The 12,614-nt window shown below is 37.3% G+C and overlaps 1 protein-coding gene across 1 annotated transcript in view; it reads left to right on the forward strand.

The window, feature by feature from the left end:
- Positions 1–12,614, forward strand: part of ARHGAP15 (Rho GTPase activating protein 15) — a 473,358-nt gene that overhangs the window by 360,342 nt on the left and 100,402 nt on the right. Inside the window, exon 13 of the mRNA XM_063429376.1 lies at positions 11,010–11,144. Coding sequence (XP_063285446.1) covers positions 11,010–11,144 — 135 coding nt within the window. The remainder of the gene's footprint in view (positions 1–11,009; positions 11,145–12,614) is intronic.

Here is a 12,614-nt window from a genome sequence, read left to right on the forward strand (position 1 = left end):
GTTTCATTTAAAATTACAGTTCATCTTCTACATCTGTTATCTTTTTTTCTCTCTGTGACATTGGACATCAGGTGTATAACAAAATAGAACAGTCTCCTAAAATAATGGACATATGTGAGCATTTTTTGCCAAGTATTTTGCTTTACTGCTCTATTGATCTTGCAGCCTCTTCGTCTCTCCTGTGTTTGAGATCAGATACTGCGAGATACATAGAAGCCAGAAAAACAGTGTAGAAGAGCGTCTGGCTCATGATGTAAAAAAGAAGAAATAAAAAACAAAAAAAAACTCGGATTTGCCTTATTACTGTGTGTCAGACCCGCAAACCAGGTGTCAAACGTTGAGTCTTCCAGAGTTACGAGATGCCAGCATGATGTTTGTCATGGTCATAGCAATCTGAATCAGTATCAAACAACAATAGCACTGTTAAACTATTCAGAGCAAAGGGATTTTCTTGATATCAAAGAAATTGTCATCTCACATCAGATATCCTTGTGAATCTAATAAAATAACAGCTCAACGTGATAAAGCCCTAAAGGACTCATTTTTACCTTTTGGTAAAATGTGAATCAAGTAAAGCATCTGTTTAAAAGGAACAGGATCTCAATACAATGGACAAGAATTAAAACAAATACACAACCTGTCATTTAAAAATTAAATTATTTGTTGCATTGTAGACCATGGTAATAAAATGCCAAACACCTTATGTCGGATGTACATAAAATGTGTCAATTCGTTTTCATGTTTTTAGATTTACCTTAAGGTGCCCTTATCAAAATGAAACCTAAAAACTTAAATTGCTAAAATTATTGCTATGTGAACTTAAGCTTGAACTCCACTATACTCCACTATTGATATATATTAATACAAGTATATTTTATGGGTTTTAACAATTATGGTATTTACTATGGCCCTTACCGTTGCTTCCAGGAATATTTATTTATGTTGTTTTATTTTTATTTATTTATTTTTTAAATATAATCTGTCCACAAAGGTCAAACTTTGCAGCTGATATTTAAAAGTATGCCCAGTGAAAAATAATTATTTCAGGTTACTTGCTAAAAGCTATTTGAAGTTGCGCCATATTGGTGTTCTCTGAGCATAGGGAAAATAGAACCAATTTAAGCTTTACTTGTGAAACAAGGCTGACGTAAGCCATTTTGAACTGAACCTTAATTCTCTCCTGCAAACGATGGACTGTCTAGTAATCTCTTGCAATTATTGGTAGTTAAAACACAGACAATAAAGACCATGGAGTGATTGGCATGCAAGGGCCAATGTTTAAAAATGAAAATACTGAACAAACTATTAATTTAATAGAATAAAAATCTAGATTTTCAACTTTCTAAAATTATCATGAATGGATATGCACTTGTTGCAGAAGAGAAGCACATCAGCACATTAAATGTAAATCCTTTTAGTTGATTTTAAATAACAATATACCGTAAGCCCGATTCTAAAAAAGCCCGACCTTGACCCTAATTCCCCATCCAACTACCACCCACATTGACAAACTTCCTCAAATCCAACTCTCTGCTTGACCTGCTTCAATCTAGATTCCACGCTTGTCACTCTGTTGAAACAGCTGTGACCAATGTATATAAGGATCTTAACACTGCTAAATCCCATGGCCACTACTCTACTCTAATTTTCCTTGACTTTGCTACTGCTTTTGACACTGTTGATCATCAACAGCTTCTTCTCATCCTCCGTAATCTCAGTCTACGAGATGCCGCTCTCTCCTGGTGCTCTTCCTACCTCTCCCAGCGCTCATTCAGTTTTTCATTCTCTGGATCTGCCTCTTCTCCCCAATCCCTCTCTGTTGGGGTTCCCCAAGGGTCTGTCCTTGGTCCCCTATTGTTCTCAATCTACACTGTCTCCCTAGGTAAACTCATCAGCTCCTTTGGCTTTCAGTATCATTTCTATGCAGATGACACGCAAATTTATCTGTCCTCCCCTGATTTCTCGCCACCCTCATGACTCGTGTCTCTGACTGCCTTTCTGCTATTTCCAACTGGATGGCTACTTATTTCTTTAAATTAAACCTGTCCAAAACAGACCTTCTGGTCTTCCCTCCCTCAAGTGTTGCTACTCCCTTGTCTTTGTCTCTCCAAGTCAGTGGCACTACCATCCGCTCTACCTCTAAGGCACGCTGCCTAGGTGTTCTCTTTAACTCCGACGTCTCCTTCACCCCTCATGTCCAATCAATCGCCAAATCCTGCTACTTCCATCGCAAATAATTTTGCACATCCGACCCTATTTAACACATGATACGGCAAAGGTGCTTTTCCATGCTGCTGTGCTCTCTTGCTTTGACTACTGTAATCTGCTTCTCAGTGGTCTTACGTGACTGCCCTGTTACAGTCTATAATGAATGCGGCAGTGAGGCTCATCTTCCTGTCTACCTGCATCTCCCACACCTTCCCCCCTTTGTCAATCCCTCCATTGGCTTCCGGTAAGTTATAGGGCTCAATTTAAGATCCTGACACTTGCTTACAAATTTCTACACAAAGCTGCTCCCACCTACTTATCCTCCCTAATACACAAATATGCCCAGTATAGGCCCCTTTGCTCTGCCGGAGACCTATGTCTAACCTATGTTCGTACTCCTACCTCTGATGCTCATCTTAAAAACTTCTCTAGGGTTGCACCGTTCCTATGGAGCACCCTTCCCCTCTCTTTTAGACTCTCACCCAATGTCCACTTCTTAAAACTTACTTCTTTAGGGAAGCATATCAGTTAAACTGTGAACAGCTTGATTCCTCTCCTGAAACTGTCATCAAAACAAAACACTGAGTCCTCAATGAATACTATCCTAGCATCCCTTACCTTTTGTGTCACTATACCCCACTCCCTCTAGCATGTAAGCTCATTGAGCAGGGCCCTCAATCCCTTTGTCCCTGTGCATCCACTGTCTGGTTACAAATACATGTCTGTTAGTCCACCGATTGTACAACGCTACGGAACTTATTGGCGCTTTATAAATAATAATAATAACATTCCTCCACGGAAACTATTCAGATGATTAAGAAGACTTTTGGGGATGATGCAATGAGTGCAGTGCAAATAAAAGTTGATGGCAATTCCAATAAAGAATTTAGCAGAGTGTTTTGAACAGTACAAGAAATGCTCGGAGAACTGTGTGAGGTCCCAAGGTACCTGCTTTGAAGGGGACTGAGGCATCATTGTCCTACATGCAATGTATCTCCCTTTATAAGTGTCTCTGTTTTTGATAATACATGGCTTTATACTTTCTGAACATATATTGTGTATGCTTGATTTTCCCACTATTGTCATTGTATACTCATATGGTTTTAAAATTGAAACAGCAAGTTTTAAATGGCAATGTTGTTTATGTCCATAGGGTAAATACTAGTGTGTGGTAGTTCTGAAAACAAGGTGGGCATATGAGCAAGAAAAGATTGGTAACAGGTAATCAATATGCTCAACAGAAGATGTGAGAAGTTATACAAGTTCTGTATCAAAGCCAGCATCCCTATCACATATCAGTCTGAGTATGGGAAAACAAGAAAAAGGTAGACATGTGCAATTTGTTTCGGTCCGAATATAAATTTGGACGAATTTCGGGCAATTCAGACATTCGGGTACTTCCGAATGTCCGAATTGCTGAAGTGCCGAATTGCCGAGGTCCTGAAGTTCCAAAATTACCGAATTTCCGAAGTGTTGAAGTGCCGAAGTCTCAGTCTGCGCGTAGCCCTCCATGGGTGAAGAAGGATTATTTTTTTTTGCGCTCGTTTTTATTTTTTTTATTTTATTGCGTCGGTTATTTTGCTCAGGAGTGGGGGCCGTGGGGAGGACAATAGGTCCCCCCTATTGGTGTTTAGGGCCCCCACCCGCCGCTCAGGGGTGGGGACCAGGTTGGAGGACATTAGCTTCCCCCGCCTTTATTAGTATTTAGGGCCCCCACCCACCGCTCAGGGGTGGGGGCCAGGGGGGAGGACATTAGGTCCCCCCTTTATTAGTATTTATGGCCCCCACCCGCCGCTCAGGGGTGGGGGCCAGGGGAGGGACATTAGGTCCCCCCTATTACTATTTAGGGCCCCCACCCACTGCTCAGGGGTGGGGGCCAGGGGGAGGACATTAGGTCTCCCCTATTACTATTTAGGGCCCCCACCCACCGCTCAGGGGTGGGGGCCAGGGGGGAGGACGTTAGGTCCCCCCTTATTAGTATTTAGGGCCCCCACCCGCCGCTCAGGGGTGGGGGCCAGGGGGGAGGACATTAGGTCCCCCCCATCATTTTACTTTAGGGCCCCCACCCGCCGGGGGGGCCTATTTTATTTATTTTTTTTAAAACAGTGAGCAGCCACAGGCAGACATGCCCCTACTCGCGGTATAGCAAGTAGGGGCAAAATTTACTAATAATAAGTCATTTTTACTTAGTATTAGTAAATTTGTCTGAAAGACCAATTTAGGTCTTTCAGCCTTTTGGTAGATAACTCCCTAATACTGTGGGAATTAGGGAGTTATCTACTAAGCGGCTGCAATAGAAGTGCCAAAGTCCCGAAATTCCGAAGTTCCGAAATGCCGAAGTTCCGAAGTGTCGAAGTGCCAAATTTGCCGAAGTTCCGAAGTGCCTAAGTTCCGAAGTTCCGAGGTTGCCGAAGTTCCGAGGTTGCCGAATTTCCGAAGTGTCGAAGTGCCGAAGTTCCGAAGTGCTGAAGTGTCGAAGTTCCGAAGTTGCCGAAGTTCCGAAGTGTTGAAGTGCCGAATTGCCAAATTGCCGAAGTCCCGAATTGCGAAAATTCAAAATTTCGGAATGCCGAACCGAACCGAAAATTTTCCCCATGCACATGCCTAGAAAAAGGTTTTGTAAGTTCCAAAGTCAATATTCTGTGTAACGAGGGTGAGTAAGTCTCAGGGTAACAGAAATAAAACAAATCCAATTCCAAAGCAAGGATCTAATCCTTATAGTTGGTCTAAGGCTAGTGGGTACGGTTTGGGTATAATTTGTAGGTCCATTAAGGAGGAACAACATACATCAAGATAATTTCTAAATACTGGAGTCAAGCAGTTCTGGGTCAGGTTATAAAGAAGAAAGATCAAGGTAGTAGCTTAAAGTCTATTAAATTAACATAAAAAAATGAAGATGTTCTAATAGTACTGATAGCAAAATAGACACATTAATGTATTCATTTCAGCCATTCTATATTCTCTCAGGTCTATATTTTTCAATAACAACAGTGTCTAAAATAGGAAATGTTATAGTTATTAAATCATTTCATGTTAAAACTGTACATAAGGTAATATAATAATGAATGCTTTATCTTAAAGATATCTCAATATTAGTATTTTGGCCACTATCATGCCAGTGAATGATTTAGATTTTTATTTTAATCGAGCTTATTAGCTTTTTAAGTTTTATCAAAGACGGTACAAAATATAATAAGAGTCTATCTGTGTCAGCTAGCCAGCCTCGCACGGCCGAATTTGGCCAGAAACTCTACTGAAAAATCTTGGAATGTTATCTTGCCATTTTAGAATAGACCCTATTTAGTTTCCCAGAAACCATTATGCCTCGAGGTGCAATAGGGACAAGAGATGCCTTGTTAACAACAAAAAACATCTATTAAAAAAGGGAGAGAGAAGGCAAGGATCTTGATATAAATCATAAGTTGGATTCACAGTGCTATGTTCACAAAAACACTGAATCTATTCATATGCATGTAAAATGGTCATGTCTTATCGGTGGTAAACTACAGAGTTCAGAAATGCTGCATGCCTTGTGACTTTGGAGGTTATTTGAAGAATGACATCACTAATTTTAAGCACATTATCACCTTTCCTCTTCTTTGGCGTATAGAGATAGGATTGTACACTTGTAAATAATACCTTTTTTGTTACTTGCAGCTGTTACAACTAGAGTTGAAAATGGCACTTCATCTAATGATGAATGATGTCTGACCTCTTGCTTCTCTTGCTCTGAATATCGCACGGCACAAAATTATTATGATCAACCTCAACAGCCCTACTACTGTTGAGTTTAAAACTAAAATGAATTGTCAGATTTTATGGAGAATATCCAAGATACAGTTGGTTATTAACATAGAATCTATACAGCAATAGAAATATTAACACTAGCCTGTCTAATTTATTTCAATTAATTTCTTTATTTCAAGAAATGTATCATAAACTATCAATAAATATTATAAAAAAATCAATAAAATGTAGTTAAAACATTTAAGCAAATAGAAAGCTGTTGATTACCAGTATCAAGACATCTCTTATTTATTTATTATTTAAATACAAATTGTTAAAAGAAAATTAAGCTGTAATCCCATAACTGCATTTTTTGATAGTGATGTTTTCTTAATTAGTATATCTATTGGTTTTTTACAGAAATCCTAATCCTGCTGCTGTAGTACATTCAGAAAATCTTTGATTTTTCCATCTGTGTCTTATATCATAGTTTCTCTGTATTTGTGTGAGTTAATTATGTTAACTTGCAAACATTTCAGCATTTTCAATGGGAAACTTCAGCTTGAATAGACAGGAAAGCAGATGCTATATCTCTTGTTGATTGCTTTGTTGTATGCTGACTTCAAACTTTTAATATGTGGTTGCATCCAATCAGTCAGCATGCACAATGGTGTTATATGTGAAGACACACAAATTGGGGCTATTAAAGCAAAGCATAGACAATTGTAGTTTGATGATCTACACAATGGTTGCTATATTTGTTTATAAAATATGTTGCACCATTTAATATTACTAAACACTTATGATGTCATAACTGTGTATGTAATGACATACATCATTTGATACCTGTTTCCTAATTTTTCCACGTTTACCTTTAAAAATCAATACACTGCTGTAATAAGGGTGGTGAATATTTTTCTCTTTGATAGATGTGGGATTGTAAGAAAAGTTGGAACAATTCTCACACTAATTAGGTTGCTTTATGCTAATTATATACAAATGTCTTTAACCCCTTAAGGACCAAACTTCTGGAATAAAAGGGAATCATGACATGTTACACATGCCATGTGTCCTTAAGGGGTTAAAGGTCCATTATATGTTATTATTTATATAGCGCCAACAAATTCCGCAGCGCTTTACAGTGGGTAGACCAACAAACATGTAGTTGTAACCAGACAAGTTGGACACACAGGTCCATTGCGACCAGTTGCTGAGTCTTAACAGTTTCACATTCCTACTGAAAAGTGTTTTTTTTCTTAAGTTCTACTTCAGACCAGAATCAACCACCACCAGTAAATCTCAGCACTTCCTTACATTCACAAGTCTACAACTCTAATACACCCCATAAAGGAAAAGGGTTTCAAGAATAGCGTTTATTGGTTATTGCTTTAAACGCACCCCCTTTATACGTATAACCATACTGCTGGGGTATTTACTTTAACAATAATCAATATCTGCAGGTTGGTTCTTAGGACATCAGTGTCCACTGGATCTACTATTTGTTTACCAACACTTAGCAAGTTAGTAACTGGAATTGGACCTGAATTGGAACTGGGAGTTGCGAATGTGAAAAATCACACAGGCCAGACCACCCCATTGTACCAGGACATGAGAACTGGCTAAAAATTAGGTAAAGACAGAGACAGATACGGATTCGGGTATAGGGTGGCTGCTGAGAGAATGGCAGTCTTACAGTAATACTCAGCAGTCAAGGTTAAGTGAAAATTGCAATAATTTGCAGCCTTTGAAAAAAGGAATGCAATAATAATATAGCAATATTGGACTATGGCAGGCAATCTGACTGCAAGGTCTACAAAAACACATTTTGCAAGGACAGGTCAAAGATGTTGCTTTTTGTAGAATTAGAGTAGGGAGTGGAGTGGCATTGCTCTGAGAAAAGTGAAGATGCAAATGACATGACTTCATGTAGGAAGGCATTAATGTCTGTAGAAACAGAGTGTCACACTCCCTTCATTAGAATTACAGCACCTTTATATCTTGTAGGAGCATCATGTATATATACACAGCAAAACAACTGGGGACTGCAACAAGATATGGACCACTGCTGTAGGCAAGGATAAAGGGAGGGAAAGCTCCCAAAATCTGACCTTGAGAAGAGGTTACAGCAATAGGTGTAGGAAAGCATGGACACATTGCATTCTGGGTTCTTATGGGCAGCCTGGAAGCTGCTACATTTCAGTGGTATGTAATACATTCTCAATGTACATCACTATGCCTCACTATTCATATACTGATGCCTTGTGTCCTTGATTCGGTGGCATGCAGTGTTAACAGCCATATTAACCAGCACTATATGAAGCACACCTCAGGTTGGTGATTACTAACTCTTTATTTAGAGATCCAAATAATGTATATGGTGTTAGCTTAATTATCTATTCTTAAACTGAAAGTATATCCCAGTGACACATTGATCAAGTGTTATATCAGCTAAAATAAATCCTGAAAAAATCAACTTCCTTAGAACCTTCCCAGTGCCCAAATGGCTGTCAATGGGACCTGAGTAATGTTGGGCATTAAAAAAACAGCCATAAGATTTTTTTTGAAAATTATTTATTTTTAAAATATTTAACCAGGAAAGATACATAGAGATTTCTCTCGTTTTCAAGTATGTCCTCCTCTAAGATCAGACTGATCAGATTTCTAAAGCAATATTGTTGGATGAGATAATTTTGCAATAACTTGTATAATTATATTTAAAAAATATATATATATACTTTTCTGTACTTGCAAAGTAGGGTAATGTTGTAATTGATTAGTTATTGAAATTTACTTTTGCCACAGGTTACCCATAATTATTTAAATAATATATATAAAAACTTTTATATGTATATAAACATGAAAGTAAACTTTTTTATAGCACTCCTATTTGGCTCAGTATTTGCTTTCATTTTAGCTACTATTCGTATACAAAACCTCTACATACGTTTGTGTGTGTTTGTGTTTGTGAGCGCACGTGCATTCACACAATAAGGTGCAATAAAAATGTTAGTATCGCTGTAGAAATAGTTAACCATGTTTCCAAATGAAGAGTACATTTCACACTGGGGGTGGGCAGATCCCGGCGCTTTTATGAGAATGTTGATATACCTTAGCAATTTCTACATCAATAAACATACGTCTAATAACACCACTTGTTCTGTGTGCATATGTGTGCGTGCAGTTCAACTTCAATTGTTATGACATAGCTACTTTTACATTTTCTAAATGTGTTTCCAGCATTAAATTGTACAACATTTTTAGAACATGTGTTCAGCTATTTCTGTAAGAATGAAGCTCTTAGCAAAACATAAGCCCTCTGCATGAGCTCCTAGCAGCAAAGTGCTTAAAAGATAAAGTAAAAATTGGTGCCATGGGAAGAACACCAGCTGTAGAGCACGCAGGTCCATTATAAAAAGTATGGTAGTGGGAAAGGAGAAAATGATTTAATCAGGAGTAAAACCAATTTTATTATAAGGACAAGCAGGGGGTGTGGCACCATAGTGAGAGGGACATTTCAAAATATCTTGACAGATTTCAACAATACAAAGCCCAGTGCTTTAAAGTGACAGTATACCCTGACAGGTTTCTCTTTTTGATGCTATTGTTAAGTGTTGACTGTTTTATTCTTGACTGCTACGACGCTGCCATTCTATTTCAAAAGTGAGTTTAAATAACTGGAGGTTAATTGTTTAAATATGATCAATCATGGTAATCACTGTGAAGGAAAGGTCTCTTGCCCAGTGACTTCTGAGCAGCTTCAACTATGGTACTTAAGTTGTCGCAAATAAAGAACAATTTGCGGGAGTTTTTTCCCATGTCACTTAATGCTTTTCTTTTTTTTTTTTTTTCGCCTTTGAGACAATCTTTAACAGCATCGGTTGTGCTGTTCAACTTTTCGTTAAATGTTCGTAGATAATATATTCTTCTCTTCTATTATTAGAAATTAGGATATTCGTTCAAAATAGCACTGAGCTTTATCACTTTGCTTATTTTATTTTGTTAACTATTAGTTTCTATGCTTCTCTTTATATTGTAAGGTAATAATATTGAAATAACATTTTAGAAAGCACTTGTATGTGAATAATTAACAAAAAAACATATAAAAAATGCAAAAGAAAAAAAAAATTAACAATATGTTTTATGTAATACGTACATAACAGATGTTACTAAGCTGTGAGGTGGCACATTATTCTGTAATTATTGTTTGATGTTTAAATAAATATACATAGATAATACCAAGCAATAGAGGATAAACGTTGCATTATTTTTAAATTAATGATGTATTTAAGTTCTCAATTGCAACTTATATTAAGATTTCTCTGTTCAGGTTAGCTTCAAAAGAATCCATCCTCTTTTATAAAAAAAAAATGTAATTTGGAAGGGCTGTGTTTTTTTTTTTTTAAAGTGTTATCATTCATGACAGCTTTACATAGCCTTCATAGACCAACAGGGGTCTGTCTAATATTGTTTGAGAAAAACTCTACCTTGCTGAGTTGAAAACAGATTTATTGAAACAGCGACAAAAAGAATTATTTTCCCTCTATGTTTATTCCTAGTTGATCCTGCATTCACACACAAAATTCTAACAATTGCTACCTATAATTCCCTAGTACATAGCAAGTCTAACATATGTATTATAATAGTTGGTTTTCTATTGCCATGTTTAGCATATGTCTCATGTTGGCTCGATAAGGCCTTTAGGTCAGTCCCATGAGCCAGACATCATTGGCACTTCTAGCCCCTCGGCCTCAAAACCAAATAGCTTTGAATCACGTTGCGCTGTAATGCTAATTTTCCTGCTGATGCATTATGGGAATAAATGTATCTGACATGTTATGTCAATGGCAATGTCTCTTTGTATTCTTGTTTTTTGTTAGCTGCATTCCTACAGATGGTATTCCATTGAAAATGTTCCTTTCCTAGAGAAAAAAAAAAACATGCACAGCACCAAACCTCTAGGTACAGAAGGCTGTTAACGGATGCTGATGATAGTAGGCAAACATTAACATAATAATTAGTGTCTTGTAATTGTTTCATTAAAACCAGTTGTTCCATTTCTCCTCGTGTTTTCCCAGAAGAGAAGCTGAATTTGGACGACAGCCAGTGGGAGGACATCCACGTTGTCACCGGCGCACTCAAGATGTTTTTCCGAGAGCTGCCTGATCGTCTGTTCCCATACTGTTTCTTTGAACAGTTTGTAGAAGCAATAAGTAAGTACAATTATTTATTTCATTATTTACTTTACCATTGGAACTTGAAGTGAACAAAAAAAAAAGAAATAATAATAATTTGTCGTTTTAATTTATAAAGGTTTTGTACTAGTCTTAATATTTTGGTTTTAATTCAACTGTAAATAAAAGAGTCACAATTTGCAATGCATTGAGCAAAATTGTTTTAAACATTAATTACAGTTTCTCTATTTAATTATTCATTCTTTTTGTATTTGTAGAAATGCAATTTTAAGCACTTAGTTGAAAATAAAACAGGACAATATAGTCATGTCTGCAAAACTGCGATATTGTAAGTCAGTAAGTCAATGATATGAACGCACTCCTCATGAAGTTCGTCCTTAAAACCAGTAAATGCAGCCCATATTGTATTATATCTTCTGTCAATATATTATACCATAAATTATAATAGCAATAATAAAGATTTCTACGTTTAGAGAAAGTGGATCTAAGAGTGGGTCAAGGGATTCCAACCTCTTGACATGTTTTCAAGTTGAGATGAGACAAGAAATTGTAAATTATTCAGTGGCCAAAAATGTAAAATTTTAAACAATTAGCCACATGGCTATAAAGAGCAATCCAATAACTTGGGTGATGGAAGGAGTCGATGAGTATAATTTCAGGAAGCCAAATGAAACTAGAAAATGTAGAGAAGCAAGTGAAGGTAAATTATAAAAAGAATAAAACACTTGAAGAAAAGTAAATATAGATAGATAGACCTACTCAAATTGCTTTTGGTTCATGCTATTCATGTTTAGTAATTATATTTATTTCTGACGTATTTTCCCATGATCTTAGTAGTAAAAATAATAAAGGACCCTTAAACAAATTATTCATCTACCAGAACCCATGCGTAGAAGTGAATCTTTTAATATTGTTAGGATGTATTTCCTGTATGGGAAAAAGTAGCTTACTAGAATAATTTACAATGAACAGTTAGATTGATATGACTTTTTAATGATCTTTTAAAGGAACTGAGACTGGGTTAGAGTCTAACGGAGCAGCAAAGGTAGCTTCATAGGAATGGCGCAGCCATAGAGAAGTCTTAATGGTGGGCGTCTGAGGTGCGGGTAAGAACAGAGGACAGACGCAAATCTTCGGCAGGCAGGTCATAGTTGTGTATTAATGGGGATAGGTAGGAGCAGAATTATGTAGAGATTTATAAGCAAGCACCAGAAATCAAAATTAAGCTCTAAATTTTACGGGAAGCAAGTGTAAGGACTGACAGAGGCGGAGGCATGGGAGGTGCAGGCAGACAGGTAGATGGGCCTTACTGCCGCATTAATTATAGACTGCAATGGGCAAAGTAAGACCACTCAGAAGTGGATTGCAGTAGTCAAGACGAGAGAGGATAGTGGCATGTACCAGCACCTTAGTAACATTTGAGTTCTGTTCAGGTCTGAGGCATGACATTTGTAACACAGGCTTTGAAAGTGTGATATTAGGGTTAGA

This window comes from Pelobates fuscus, chromosome 8 (genome assembly GCF_036172605.1).
Source record: "Pelobates fuscus isolate aPelFus1 chromosome 8, aPelFus1.pri, whole genome shotgun sequence".
NCBI lineage: Eukaryota > Metazoa > Chordata > Amphibia > Anura > Pelobatidae > Pelobates > Pelobates fuscus.